The sequence below is a fragment of the Dermacentor andersoni genome, chromosome 10, assembly GCF_023375885.2.
Source record: "Dermacentor andersoni chromosome 10, qqDerAnde1_hic_scaffold, whole genome shotgun sequence".
In the NCBI taxonomy this organism is placed as follows: Eukaryota; Metazoa; Arthropoda; class Arachnida; order Ixodida; family Ixodidae; genus Dermacentor; species Dermacentor andersoni.
In genome coordinates, this window is record NC_092823.1 from 107,795,821 (window position 1) to 107,811,346 (window position 15,526).

Here is a 15,526-nt window from a genome sequence, read left to right on the forward strand (position 1 = left end):
GATATAGTTGCGTGTGTGTGTGTGTGTGTGTGTGTAACTTCCTTCCTATTAAAAACTGAGTTACCAGTCAATGCTCGTGTGCTAGCTTTGCCTTGTGCCTTGTTTCTTGAGCGCGCTGCGGTTTAGGATGAATATACTACTCGCTTATTACTAACTTAGCAATTAGTGAAAGTGAAATTTCTTGGTCGTTGACCTGGGGGGTCACCATGCAACCTCCCTCACGCCCCCCTCGCCCCACAATCAATTATAAAGTAATACAGGGAAATCATTGAAATATCTGCATTAAGAAAGAATTAAAAATACACGTGCATTCTGGTTACATGTCCCAGTGTTTCTCATGAAAGATATGTTTAACACGTGCGGAGTCGATAACTTAAAAACGCTTGCTTGAGTAGCCATGCGTGCGGAACCATTTTAGTAGGTATCGTGCAACTTTCGTGCTTGCATAAGTGCGCTACTTCATGGAGTGTTATGCAGTGATATCTGACCGTCGTTTTCAGTGTAGAATTACGACAGCAGGCAACGAGACAAGTGGCCAAGTTTCCGTACCGACAAATTTGTTCACAGAGTCATTAGGTCATCGCCGCCGATTATATAGACGCCAGCGATGTATTTTCGCAAGCACTAACATTTCCTGAAATCTGTGGTGGATGATGGCATTTATTTACACGAATCCACACGTCAACGTTTATTAGCCGTTCTGACAATCACAGACCAATGTTATAATTACATGACAGGATGCATCGCAAATTCGCTTGTACATACAAACATACATATTTGCTTCCGAGTGAATGGACATGGTGTTAGCGCTTTGCTGAACAAGTCTTTCACTGACGCTCCACAGCTACCAAACATTTCCTTTCTTAATGTCAAAAAAAAAGGAAAGCAGCACCTTAGAAACTCTTCCTCGTTTCATTGCACATATTTTACAAGCAATGTTACCGGCTTCAAACTAAATCTCTGCTACCAATCGCTTTATGACGTGTAAAATGTCAAGGCTGATAAGGGATGCCGAAGCAGCGTGCTATCCATCTGAATGGATATCTTTGATTTTGATCTTTATTTGTTATTTTACTTTTGTTGCATTTTGCCACATACAGCAGTACGCCAACGCCGCGGTGGGGAGTTATCCCTGTAATGCCCAAGTATAGTTCCACGTCCAGTAAAAGTAGAACACCTCATTGATGCCAATTTCTGGCCATCCAGAGCAAATTGACAAGAAAGAAAGCAATGAAAACAATTTTGTGTTATAAAACTAAAAAGCCAATCAGTATAGTAATTATTTATTTGTAGTTGGATTGCTCAAGTATCAGCAAATGAAAACTTGCTTCATTGTATGAAAAATACTGCTAAAGGGTAAGCGTGTGTTTTTGTCGTGCTGAAATCAGAATATTGCGCCATCACTCTTTCGCGTAGTATTGATGATACGTCATGCATCGCGGGGGTTGAAGGCGCAACTTCTCGTTCAACAGTATAACGCCATGGCCACAAGAATAAAACAATGCATGTTTGTCTTCACGGCTTTAGGTTGCAAATACCCGACAGGCAAGACGATTTGTTGCTGCCGGTGCGGGCGTTGAAGAGGTCAACGAGTCGCTTGGACACGGCGTCCACAGCCTTCACTTGCGCCCTGGCTATGGGAGCCCACGGGTTGACTGGGGACAGGTTGGCGACGGCCGATACGGGGCTGATAGGTGACAGTGGGTTCAGCGGATTCCACGGACTCAGTGGACTCACGGGCGACGGACTGAAGATGCCCGGGCCTCCGTTGAGCTTACTCCGTCGGCCGTAGGCGCGGAACGTATCGGGGATAATCGTGAAGATGTCCTTGATGTCAGCGAGGACCTTGGACGACGACTTGGGGGGTTCTGCGTGGAGAAGATGTGTTGGCAGCAAGCTCAGATTTGGATGTCGTGATTCAGTGTAAAAGCACCACGAATTGGCATAAAGCACCAGCGTGCCGTTGAGACGAGGTTAAGCTTCCAGCCTCAACATTTGGACATCGGCTGTAACGTATTTATTGCTCGAGCGTACCGCACGCAGTCATTGCGCTTACACATTTTCCGTTCTGTTAGAAGTATTACAAGAATTTAATGCGGGATCTTTACCAACGTTTAAAAATGACAGTGAGAAAATAGAGAAAACATGCTCAACTACATAGCTTATATATTGAAAGCTTTCCGTGGGGAAGTTGGCAGGCGTAGGTGGTGCAACGACACATGCAAGCCGGATGTCATGGCGATGCCGCATGCGAATCTGCTGAGGAGAAAGGCGTTTGACCTACACATCATAGGGCATCCTTTTTATCGGTTATACCACCGCGATTTTATATTGAAGATAAGGATGAAGAATAAGATTAACCACATTTCTGCATACAGCTGTACCTAGGTGGACCGACTTCAGTGATTGAATTTAGAAATAAATTCAATTAGGAAGGAACAGCGCCAACTAAGACGACCACGAGAGGGAGAACGACACAGGGCAAGCGCCAACTTCGTCTATCTTTATTCGCTGAAAAATCGGCAAATATAAGGAAAATCACAGACATGCGCGCAAGGACCATTATGCATCATCTGCCAAACCGTTCAGGATATGACATCTCGCTTTTAGAGGCGGTTACGGAAGGATCACTAACACAGATTTTGTTTTCTCTCTTATTTATATGGAATGCCTCCAAAACGTTACGTGCGCATCTTTCTCAACATTGCGCAACTTGCACTGCGTGTGATCGGGCGGCAGAACATTCGCCATGGAAACAATGCCTCCCCTGCAAGAAGTGCGAACCACGGTTCCGAGAGATAAATATTCTTGGCAGAAGCAAAGATACAAAGGCACGTGAGGTTTTGGAGGCATTCCATATAAAGAAGAGAAAGCAAACTGTGTTATTGATCCTTCCGTGACCCTCTTTAAAAGCGAAATGTCCTATCTTGAATGGTTTGGCAGATAATGCATTATGGTCCTTGCGCACATGTCTGTGATTTTCCTTATATTTGCTGATTTTTCGGTGAATAAATATAAATCAAGCTGGCACTTGTCCTGTGTCGTTCTCTCTCTCGTGGTTGTCATAGTTGGCGATGTTCCTTTCTAATTCAAGTATGCACCATCTAGCCCATATGGATGTTGTTCTGAACCATGTTTAGAAATGAATGGTGGCGCCAAACGCCAAAACTTGATAGAAGAAATGACAGAACAAGATGGTAGTCTAGCATATACCGTTTGCTTGTTCTCCCCGATGACAGAGCATTTTTTTTCTCAACTGCGTAAAAATACAACGCTGCGGAAAGGCTGGAAAGCGTAGTCACCAAAACGTCAGGTAAAATTCTAATCTATCTATTTGTCTTTCTGTCTGTCTGTCTGTCTGTCTGTCTGTCTGTCTGTCTGTCTGTCTGTCTGTCTGTCTGTCTGTCTGTCTGTCTGTCTGTCTGTCTGTCTGTCTGTATCTATCTATCTATCTATCTATCTATCTATCTATCTATCTATCTATCTATCTATCTATCTATCTATCTATCTATCTATCTATCTATCTATCTATCCATCTATCTATATATCTATCTATTCATCTATCTCTTGAACTATCTATCTATCTATCTATCTATCTATCTATCTATCTATCTATCTATCTATCTATCTATCTATCTCACCCGAGATAGATGCGGCAGCTCTCTTGCGGCCTACTAATCCCTCCGTCAGGTGGTTCTGCAGGCGTCCCGCGATGCTTTTGAGCGCGTCCAGTGTGCTCACAAGGGAGAGGGCGTTAGGAAGCTCTTGCGATGACGCGCCCGCGGATGTCAGGTAGTTGTGCAGCTCGTCCAAGGTCTGCATGTACTCGGGCTCCTGGCTGCGCAGACGTCAGAGGCGACGGGGAAGCAGCGCGTAAAAGACTCGAAAGATACGTCGCACGCACGCACGTTAGCCGTGAGAATCCGGTAGTGGAGAGGGATGGGAGGGGGGAGGGGGACAAGGGCTTCGCGTAACGTCAGTGTAGACTCAATGAAAAGAATTAAGGTTTCGTGCGCATATTTGTGCTCTGGAACATGAAAACTTGTGGCCCAACTCTCTCTCACTCCGGAAGGACAAACTTTACCACATGCAAGTTTATGAAGGGATAAAATGACGCATTTATTTATTTATAATACCCTCAAGGCCCGAATGCATTACAGAGGGGAGTGGGAAAACGAGAAGCATAACAATGAAATACTGAAAATAAACAATGTAGCGTATTAATAATTCCTAATTATACAATACTATGTAATCAATGAAAGTGAATTGAGTTGTCTTGAAACTTTAAAATCAATCAGGTAATCTATCGTCAATCAATCAATATAGCAGTAGAAATGACGATGTATAAAGCGATAATACCCCGAGAGACAGAGGGAGAGAGAGACGAAGGAAACTGGGAGACAGGAAGGATAACCGGAAAAAATAAAATCGGTTTGTTACCCTGCACTGGGGGAAGGGGAGGTCAGCGATAAGAAAACAGAGAGTGAAAAAAGTGAAAGAAAAAGAGCACGTCCACGGAATGAGAATGCAGGATCGCAATGACACCAACGAACTTTAGACGCGTTGGCTCAGGTTTCTTGTCCCCAACGAATTGCAGCAGTACCTTCATCGCTTTGAACTGCAATGGCTTACGTGGCTGGCACTCCAAAAGAGTTTGTTCTGGCAATGAAGCGTGGTGAGTGCGACATAGCGCAGCCGGGAGCGCTAACCGAGAAGGCTGCTTTGTGAAGTATGGCGTGAGCCGACAGTTGTCACTGACCTCTCCTCCTTGACCTCTTCGACCTTGTCGCGTGCGAGCGCGAATCTTGTGGGCAGGGTGCGAACCATGTGGAAGAGGCCACGGGCTCTGTCCGGGTACTCGCGCAGAACGCCACGCAGGTCTCCGTGCAGGATGCGCTGCATGTCGCTCATCACGCGCCTGAAGTCAAATATCACCTGCGGCAGCCAATGAGCAAACAAGTGTAAACCGCGTGTAAGGCCACCGTGTGATCAAAAGAGGCTGTAACTAGAAACTACATTCCAAACACCAGCTTGATCTAAGCAACCAAGACATGTGCACGCGTAAACATTCGCACTTTGCAAATAGTCGGGATATGACTACGCACAGGTCATACCGAATACAGTCTGTGCTCAACGCAAGTTCTGCTTGAAACTTGCCAGTTGCCTTGGCTTTCAAGTTACGTACACACTTGCGGCTCTCGTAAACGCATTCTAAACGCACTAGTCAACGTACCGCCATCCTCTACCGGTGCTACGTATGCTCTGCGTGGCCAGACAGCGCAGCTGAACGGGCAACCCCGGTCACCCGTGACGGGTGCTGCCTCAGAGAGGTTGATTGCTATTTTGATTGTTCGTGTCTCCGTAAGTTTTATTGTGCATTCGACCAAATTCTACCGCGGTCTGAATCTGTTTGCAGCAATGCAGGGGCATCTCAACGTTGTAGCTAGAGAATGCACGCCCAAACCGAACGTTGGGGAGCTGCTCCCAGAGCAAACGACGGAGTCAAGTTATCAATCTCGCTTGTCCTCTCAACTCCAACCTTCAAGCGCCTCCGATCGCTCTGAGATGGAGCGTGGGGCACTGCACGAACATTTGAAAGCGACCATTTGGATGTACCACAAGAATGCAAGAACTGGCACGGCTTCACACTAGTGAAGATAAAACTTTCGCTCCCAGGCTTTAGCTTGCTAGAATGAAAAACTCGACTTCCGTTACTATAGCATCTATGAACCGTCTTCTCACCTGAAGAATCTTCACCACTTCAGCAAGGACGGTGGGGTGTTTGTCAATGGGCTTGACGTTGGTAAACGCGTCTGTGATGCTCGTCAAGTCTGGAATCTGTGGGGCCTCAGGAATGTGAGGCTTGGATTCTGCCGGTGGTGGCGTTTCCTTCTTGCTCTCAGGTTCTGCAGGTTCTACAGGTCCCGCGGCCGCTTTTTCAGGGGGAGGTGGCACGTCGTCTTCCACTGGTTCTTCTTCGGAAGATTCCTCCGGTTCTGGGGCGCTGGGCTTCAGTTCATCCTGAAGCCTTCCCAGCTCCTTTCTGGCACACTAAAAGCAGAACATTCAATTCGCACAACAGCAGCCATTATTAGAAAAAAAGTTCTCGTCCAACTGAAGGTTGGAAAAATGAACATTTGGCTAATAACTGTCGAAGTTATGTGCGCAAAAGGTTAAGAAAGAAAAAAGGAAGCAGACAGAAAGAGACCCAATACTAACTTATGTGCCACTAGCTTCGACAGCCCTATACCAACAATCCTAACGTTGTACTTGGCTGCTAATCCTCGGCGTTTCATTTGCTAACTTTATAGAAGGCAGTTTACGAAGGTTTATTCCTGTAAGCAGTGCCTTTCATTGACATACCGCCTTCGCTAATGTGTTTTTTGTTGCATTGTTGGCCGAACCCTGTTCTTATGAACTGATATCTTATGTGAACATATGCAAATAGTGTGTTTGGACAGGGTGCTTAGCAATTAATTGTGTAGATTAAAGGCTTTAATGACCCTGTATTCACAGGGCAAGGGACCAGGAGAGTGGCGCCAAAAAAATCAAGGCATGGGCATTCTGCGCACCATGACATGTTGTGTTTCTGCCAAATCCTGATTGTCGTGAAGGAGCTAGAAATAATTAATAAAACACTGCGTTATATCCAGGCTTGTCTCATTCTCCTACTAAATTGCACTGGGCGAGACGTCGCTACAGTGGGATCAAAGATACATGTTTCATTTGAGTTTGATTACAAATATGAAATAGCGGTAACTGCCAAATAGAAATAATAAGACCACTGCTTGTCACGAACGGCTTACCTGCGTAAAGGCCTCGGCTGGAGCAACCAGGCCATGTTCCTGAATATTTGGAGAAGAGGGCATTGGTTACGATTACGTAGAAAGCACAAGTCAGCTGTCTTTGAACATAGTATTTGTTTGTTAATTGCACATTTAGTCGCATATTATATAGTTACAGCATCCACCTTCGTTTAAATAACAAGTAAGGGAATTTATTCCCTTCTTTCTTTCTAACATTATCAACGAAAGCTGTATTTCTGTTAAAACCTTGTTATCTACTTGTTGTACATAAGAAAGAAGAGGGTTGGAGGGAGTAGGGTAAGTGCTTCTGAACTAAATTTAATTTATCAGGGGCGTAGGGGCTCAATGCCTCAAAAATAAAAAAACTATATTTGTTTCTGGTGCAGTTAAAGCTTTACTCTGCAGGCATTCTTTCCATTTGATTAGTACTTCTCCCACAGTATAAACGAGTTTTCTTGTGCATAATGTTGAAATGCACCAGTGCCGTTTGCTTAAATGGCCTGATGTTATCACGCATAAATATGTGGCTTTCTGATTGAATGACATATCAAAATATGTATCATGGACGTCACCCAAATAAAACCAGTTTTGGTCCCTGTACGTCCTTGACAAAACCAATTCAAATGCATTTTTGTGGTACATCGCATAAAGATTTCACAAGAGAAGTTATCCCCCTTTATCAACTTTCCAAATTTGTGGATTGGAAGACTTTTATGATTGTTACGATAACAATTTATGCTCCCGAACTCTTTCTCTACGTTGCTGTTGGAAGGAACCAACGTGAGGTACAAGTCTACAGGTTGGCCCTATAGATTGACTTCGCAATACTTACGTTCTCGGTCACTCCTTCCTGGGACTTTAGGCACTGCATAAAACAGAGAAAATTATATGTTATGACAATGATAAACTTATGTCAAACGAAATTTAATCACCGAGAGAGAGTTTACTAGATTTATATTTGATGTTAGTTGTCTTGCAAATGTCGTGTAACGAACTTGAAGATATTTGAAGCCTCGCTGAGCATACATTTCGTCGGCTTGAGCACGAGGGTTCATACACATTTTTCCTTCAATATAAATGGTTTAGAGCGCGAGAAAGAGAAACAAAGAGGAAGTGTGGGGAGGCTACCCAAAGGCGCGCCTTTGTTGGCCACCATACACTTGGATTGGGGAAAGGGGGAAGAATGACATAGACATACGCAAAGTTTAGGGTTTCCTTTTCCATGAAGGCTTTAAATCCATCGAGCGACCTGGGGACTCTGGACCTCGCGCTTTGTTTCGATTAAGGCACTTACATGGGCTAGTTGCTTGCTGGCTTGCTGGAACATGGCTATAAACGGCAAGTTTTGAGGACGGGACACAGAAAGAATGCACAGAAGACAGTCACTGACTTTTTCCCAGACTACAAACAATACCTTGAAAGTCTATGGGTCACAAATAGAAGAACCGAAATTGTTAAAAAAATTTTCTAAATTTTAATGCAATTTTTTTTCTTCAAATTTAGTAGACCAGACCACAATTCTTTCAAGGAGGCAGAACTGTCTAGTATAAATATGAGGTAGTCTATATAACGCTTGTGCCGCCGCATAGGATCGTCCATACTGAATCTAGTGACAGCACCGCCATCAGTGGTCTTGTGTAGGAAAATGCCGATAATTTCGACGGCCGCAGACACAGCAGCGTTCTAGAGGCACCGCCGAATGGTCCACGGCTGCGCAGACGACATTCGACTGATTAAGTACAAAATACGAATTTACTACGAAATTTCTAATTTTAAGGCATGCACACTGTCGTATCGTGCTGGCATCATGGCATCGTTAGTATGCACTTCCCGGCCTACCTTCGGGCTTGTTGAGGGGAGGCATGGCAACTGCTGTACCCAAGACGGTAGTCTGTTCTTAGATGAGTGGTGGACATTTGGCGTTAAAATAAAAGCCATTTTGTCTCACTCTATCTCTCTCTCTATTATTTAGCAAAGACATTGTGTTCAGATCTGCGCACTTGCTCAAGACTGCGTCCTGTGTGTGTTTCCTGTCCAGCTTTTTCTCGAGCCGCTCGCACAGCTGCACGACGGAGCAGCTACAGTTCGAAGCTTCATGGCACGCGATAATGCATGGCCCTTGCGGAAGTCAACGAGTCCCAAGAACAGTGGCCTCCATTTCCTGGCTCCTTACTAACCTAGCTCTAACCTAGCACCCGGGCTATACCCAGTTGTGAAGAAACTTCCCTGTACTAGCTGCTTGCTTAGTATCGCGTTTACTAAGGCACTGTTCGTTCATATTTGGATGGGCCAACAGCCGCATACCTGCGACACTTGTGGCTACGAAGGAAACATGTCAGGCCTTCCGGCCATTCGCCCGTGTCACAGCACGGCGAGGAAGGTGCTGTGTGCCATGGTAGAGACACTGAACACAGCCGGTCACTGTCCGAGCAAAACATACTGGGACTGTAGTGACTACGGACGTGCGCTAGATTCAGCCGGAGAGCAACAGTTCACTTCCTGCAGTCTACGTTTTGTTTTAAAATTATGTTTTGCAGTTCACGGTGCTCATTGACTCATGAAATAGGTTGTGATAGCGACTTGTGCCGTTTAATGTTTAGCGCCTATTCCTGTTTACGGGCTCGCCCTTTCTTCATTTCCATCTTTTTAAATCGGCTTTCCTTTTGTCCCCGTGCAGGTATAACAAACCGGACTTTTTCAGCCCCACTGCTTTTTCAGTTGCCTCTCTCTCTCTCTCTCTCTCTCTCTGTTTGAGCTGGCAGAGCACTTGTGCCGTTATGATCCCATCAGTAATATTCGCCTTAATTGCGAATATTTGGCAATTTTCATAGGCTACACCATGAATGTACAGCACAGGGGATTTGTGGAGTTTGGAGCATCAAACTAGGCGTCAATAATAAGCCCATAATGATGAGTACCAGAATATTATTTTTCGCTCCGTGCGCTTTTATGTCTCGTGTAACTGGGAAGAAATTATGTTTTGCAGTTCACTGTGCTCAGTGACTCATGATAGGCAGTTATGTGCAGGCTGGGACATATGCCAACTTGCACAAACGTAGCTGCACACAGTACTGAAGGCGAGCTCGGGGCTATACTTTAACTTATATCTGCAGCCAAGGACGTATCCGCAGTAATATGCATTTGTTATTTAATTCTTCGACATGGTTAGGTCGAAGAGATGATATATGCACAAATGCATTGAAAATTCAAACAAAGGTTGCGAAAGTAACGCCATAACGGTCCTATGCCTCGCCCATGTTCCTGCAGTAACCTAGAAATAACGTTTCAAGGCGCGACACGACCCGTGTGCCGTGTTTAAACTCATTTTCCTGAGTGTTTTCCAAACCGAACTGCTGGATTAGCTGGATTGATGATACAGCGAACATTCGCACATACAGACCGCTCCCTCAAACGCTTTTCAATGTTTCTCGAACTGGAAACTGTGCAAGTGCGTTTTCCTTAATTGGCCACATTCTTTTCTTTCTTTAACTGGCCAGTTTTTCTTAATAAGCAATAAACGCTCGTTTTCGGGCTGTGAGCTTCCAGTATGAATGCCGTGAGCATGGAGGCACTCACTCCGTATTTCGGCCTCACACGAGGCCAGCAGTGGACGCAGGACGAAGGCGATTAATAACGCCTTCTGGTTTGATTTGCACGAAAAGCTAGCAGCAAACCGTTTATAGACAGTGTAGCTTATTTTTGTTAGGGCTGTCTTTTGGTCTTCTCAAGGCACCTCACTGCATTGCGATAAATAACTGACGCGGAGAAAAACACGGGATAAACGAATATGAGTTTCCCAAATTGGTCAAATGTTTGCACGCTGAAGCATGCTCAGATTAGCTCTGCGTGCCAAACGCTTGGAGACTGTTGCTTAAGGTACACTAAGCGCCTTAGACAGTACTTGAATGGAATTTACGTATACATTAGTTCTTCGTCCCGCACTTCAGATAGCGAGTATCTTTGTTGTGAGTTCCATAAGCTTCCCGAAATCGTTACAGAAAGCTTAGGTATTTCGCAAAAAAGAATTTTGAGGAAAAGCGGCATGTGCTTTTCTTTCTTACTTCTTCCTCCATATTTCTCGCACAGAGAAACAGCGAGAAAATGGTGTCTCAGTAGTAAAAGTTTGTCCATACATTGTTACTGCCTTCCTTATTTGTGCAAAATGCTCTCAAGCTACGCTTTCATGTCGCGTTAGCAAATATTGCTTTATAACGAACTGCTGTGTTTGCAATATGTAAGTTTGTACAACCGTAATAATCCAAGCATGCAAGCAAGAAAGGCTTAGATAAAATAAAATCTATGAATATCCTAATGAACAAGGTTTCTGTGGGAAAATCCTAATGGCTTGTAACATGACTCACTTCAGGTATGGCGGACTGGCTGGGGACATCAGTTTTTACGAGCTCGTCGCTGTCTGGAAGCTTGATGCTGATGGGTATGTTGTCTACAAAATTGACGGCAGCAGGTGCTCCTGATGATGAAAGCAAACAGAAATTAGTTTTCGCCCAAATACGTGCAGATGAATTCCTTACAACAAGGGATTAAAGGGATGCAAGCCTGAAATTTAAAAAAAAGGCATTGCAAATTTTACACTTGCATCTTCCTTAGATATCAAAATAGCGCTCTCAATTCGTGCGCTTCCGGGCCATGTACTTCAATCTGTATACAAGCCTCACCCTCCCCCCCTCCCCTAAGCTACCCAACTTAGCTAAAGATAAGCCTAAAAGCTGAGTTGCATAGCGATGAAACTTACTGCCTTATTTTGGCAGGAACAACAGCATTTTCTGCACCTTTGCAGCAAAGCCAGCTCTGTACACATGTAGGTAACTTACTGATGCGATTTCTTGGGATAGAGGTAGCTTCCTGACACGTATTTCTCGACAAGGATGCAAAGCTTCATTTGCGCCGTGCACAAAAGCCAATAACGACGTCAGAACGCTACTTTTACTGTTCACAGAACTCTGGGCACAGTTTAACAAACACATCTTTCTAATGCCATGTGTTCCTTCAAATCTACCTGAACCTTTCAAGTCACATAACTAAATCGCCTGGCCAGTCATCTAGGCCCCCAAATGCATACATGACAACACATATTTCCATGCATTCTTGCCCCATTCACTGGACTTGCATGTAACATTGACATTTCGCAAGTTTACATCATTTATTGGCAATGCCTTTACTCACCTTGTAGAAATGGCACGGCCATCGCTGCAACTGCTATAAGCAGAAGCATTCTAGCCGTTCTGTCTACCATGGCTGATGTTTATAAACCTGCAACAAAACAATTCAAGTTACCTTCAGTGGCTGCACGTGTAGGTGCTACAAAATGTGGAAGTGGAAGCTTTCTAATAACTTTTAAATAGGCTTTTTGTGTTTATGATCACAATATTTAGTCTATAAAAAAAACTCAGTGCCTTTCCGCTCTGCGAAAAAGGATGACGAGTGAAGCCATGTATGTGGGCCCCTTAATGGCAAACTGCACCTACGCCGCGATCGGCCCGGCTTCGCACTACCTTCGTGATCGGTCCATGAATGAGGAGTGCTTAACGCCTGCTTCACCTCCGCAACGGATCGGCCTGATATTGCACTTTCGTTGGGATCGGCGCACGTATGGGGGAGTGTTTAACACCTGCTTCACTTCCGCCGCGGGTCGGCCCGGTATTGCACTATCTTCGGGATTTTTCTTTTTCTACAGGCGGACACAATAGTGGGGAAAGTAGGCCTTAACCGCTTCGCTGTAAAAGAAACTTCGTGTAAAGTCTGGTGGTGTTGTTCAGATGGTTACAGAACATCGTAAATCGCGGCATTTAGTACTGCTATCTCGATATTTTACATAGCACTGAGTGATCATTAAACTATAACTAAACATTTCCGAAGAATTTCGTGTGGTTCGCGAATAGCTTTCCTTTTGTTTACAGAAAAAAGTATGCCCTGGTGTACAATAGTGCCCATTTTTTCTTAAGTGAATTATGATAATGACTAGCCGTGTGTTCGAACCGGGTTAGGTAATTGCACGGTGGCAGTGAAAAAAATGCTTTTCCTTTCTCCATATAGTTTCTTGTTAAAGGCGTTTCATAACGGAACGGGCCTTTTGCCTGGCAAGTGTACAAGTCACAAGTAGATGTAATCATACGAGGAAAGTTGAGGCGCAAAAATACGACAACAACGGAGAGGATAGTCTACCTGGAAGTTCCTCGAAGACTACCTCATATTCGCAGCTAGAAAGCTGCGAATATGTTTTACTTGTTGCCTGATCCGCTCTCTTAAAAAAAAGTGGTGGCCTCTGCTATTTTTCTACGTCGCTATTTACCGCTGTGACCCACATATTTAGAGAAGTTATACTTTAGTACTATACGAGTATGTCTTGTAGTAGCAAGGCGTCCGAAATTATGCGGCGTCATTGGCCCCATGATTTACACGCGCCCTCTTCCCTCATTCAATAATTACTTGATGAATTTTTTTATATTGGTTTTTGAACAGGGACGTTTAGAAGATCGACGCTGCGTAATCACGCACTTATAACTTTTTATTACAGAATGATTGTAATAAGGGGGTAAGCCTGTTATAGGCGAAATAATATGTCATGTTGACTATGTGCAAAGACGCGCGCATGTAAAATGATGTTCTCAAGTAGTACCAGCAAGCGTTATGAAGATTCAGACTGGTGAAGCTCGGCGTTCCTTTGAGCTTACTGTTCTCACGATTGCTGTGTAGAGTTCAACTCGGCGAAGGCTCAATCCAGCATTCATAAATCAGCATTGCCAGCAGAACGCACATCGCAACTTCGACGATTACATTCACACTACACTTCGTGGTCACCTAGCGCTTCAGAAGTACGGGTGCCTTCTCTATTAAGATTTAGATTAATGCAAACCGTTTCGTTGCTGTGTACTATAGGCTTCAATAAAAGCAAGCGCAGCTCAAGTTCGACTCCTAGACTTTTTAGGCAAACCATAGACGAAGCCACAAGAGGTGTACTGACCTGATTATTCAGAACGATGCAAGTATCCCAACAGTTCACGAAGACCAATGTTGTGGACTGTTTACTCCCCGAAGTAACTCTGAGACATCGGCACTCGCCTGTTAAGAGACAGAGCCCACTGCCCGGTGACGTCAGCAACGCTAGCGACGCGAGTGCCGGTAACGCGTCGCCATTCGCCGCCGACGGTGAGAGGATTAACGCGAAGAAAAACTTTCCCCTTGTCGCCATGCCGCTAGGTCCACTCACTAACACACGCACAAGCAAACACATGCACGCTTACGCTCCCGAGAAGTCCCGGCCATAAAGACGGCGAGAAAATTAAGATACAAACACACACGCTATAGGTGTGCGCTCTCCCAGATCCCTCTTTTCTTTCTTTCTTCCTCCTCAGTCATTCTAATAGGCGCGCAGACGACGACTCGCCAAGGTCACGGACACGACGAGAACCCGGATAATGCGAAAGCGAGTCGCTATACAAGACACCGGCCTTCTTTTTTTCTCCCGCATTTACCGATGGCGTAACGCAGGCAGCCACTTTAAGCGGCGTGACGTATGGAGGTCCGCTGACTCATAGTGGTGCACGCGGACGAAAAAACCACTTTTCGGACGTGGTCGTTCGGGTGGTCGCGGCACTCGAGCTAGTTGATTTCCCGTCGCCACCCTGCCAAGAAATCCTGCGCTTTGCGTTTTGAAGTTGTTTTTCTTGTGGGTCCCACGCACTCTTCGTCACCGCGTAATCACTGCCGATGGTTGCTAATGCTCTTCCCGCCAACAGGAAGCTTTAGCTCCGCTGAAATTGCAGTGCTGTCAATAGGAGCACAGGCTTTGCAACACCCCCGACGATGTCACGCTGAATGACGCGTTTGGAGGCACCGATACCTGGCGCTCAGAATTTTGCAACGCGGGTTGCGGCTGCAAGGAGCAATCGCTATTACGAAGTTTATGAATTATTTTCTTCACTTTAGAGACGCATTTGTCATCAGTTCACTCCACAGACATCTCGGAATGTTGTGGGTACCACGGCTATGTTATTTGTGAAGTGATATGGTCCCTAACCACCAAAGTTCCTACTATTTTTTCCTTTGTAGGAGATTACATTGCTGTCGCAGCGAGAGTTCGATAATAAAGTTTTGGGATAAGACTCATTAGTTGCGATATTTCCTAGATTTCGTCCCTCAATGAGTGAGAACCTTTTTCAGCCGAAAGAAGTTGGCGTGAATTACACCTCTTCCTGGTGAGGCGCATTTGAAAAGAGCAATGGGACATCTTCGGGCAATCGTCGTTATTGTCCGGACCAAGCAAGCGAGGTTTCAAAAACGGGTGTGCATTCATCCATGCATGGTGTCTCGCTTCATCCTCTCAGGGTACGAGAGACACGAGGTGATCGGGGCTTGTGTAAGTGACGTGAACAGAGAGCGGAGCGCACAAAAAAAAGTGAAGCGACGAAGAGTCCTACCATTTGCTGTGAACGTGTTGTGCCCTAATGTTGCGGCAAATGACAGGGCGTATACTGACGCTAAGTGTTACGGGTGTCTGTCACCTGACTACGTAAAAGTGGCGAGGTCTGGGTGCAAATTGGAGGTGTGTTTCCGTCTCAGGGAAGCGCCATGCGCGTCATTATGCATGAGCACTCAAAACCGCAGATTCCCGGAATCTGAAGTCTCAGCGTCCCGGATGCCTAACGTATGGGTTCACCTGGCTACACGCAATTTCGGGATAGTAAAGCTTGTGAGGATCA

General features: G+C 45.1%; 1 protein-coding gene across 1 annotated transcript; it reads right to left on the minus strand.

Moving 5' to 3' along the window:
* Positions 1–673: 673 nt before the first annotated feature.
* LOC126544605 (uncharacterized) lies at positions 674–13,938 on the minus strand. Its single transcript, XM_050192030.3, has 9 exons — positions 13,789–13,938; positions 11,991–12,077; positions 11,168–11,277; positions 7,639–7,671; positions 6,807–6,845; positions 5,743–6,051; positions 4,760–4,935; positions 3,642–3,838; positions 674–1,868 (listed from the first exon to the last, which is right to left on the minus strand). Exons 2-9 carry the CDS (start codon positions 12,058–12,060, stop codon positions 1,516–1,518), a joined length of 1,287 nt encoding a protein of 428 aa, XP_050047987.1. The 5' UTR covers positions 12,061–12,077; positions 13,789–13,938; the 3' UTR covers positions 674–1,515.
* Between the last annotated feature and the right edge of the window lie 1,588 nt (positions 13,939–15,526).

Bases quoted from the DNA above. Each gene is read 5' to 3' on its own strand.
- LOC126544605 (XM_050192030.3), bottom strand. From the start codon at position 12,060: ATGGTAGACAGAACGGCTAGAATGCTTCTGCTTATAGCAGTTGCAGCG. The intron at 11,278-11,990 runs GTGAGTAAAGGC...TTTCATCATCAG, and splicing joins GGCCGTGCCATTTCTACAAG to GAGCACCTGCTGCCGTCAAT. The intron at 1,869-3,641 runs GTGAGATAGATA...TTCTCCACGCAG, and splicing joins AGCTGCCGCATCTATCTCGG to AACCCCCCAAGTCGTCGTCC.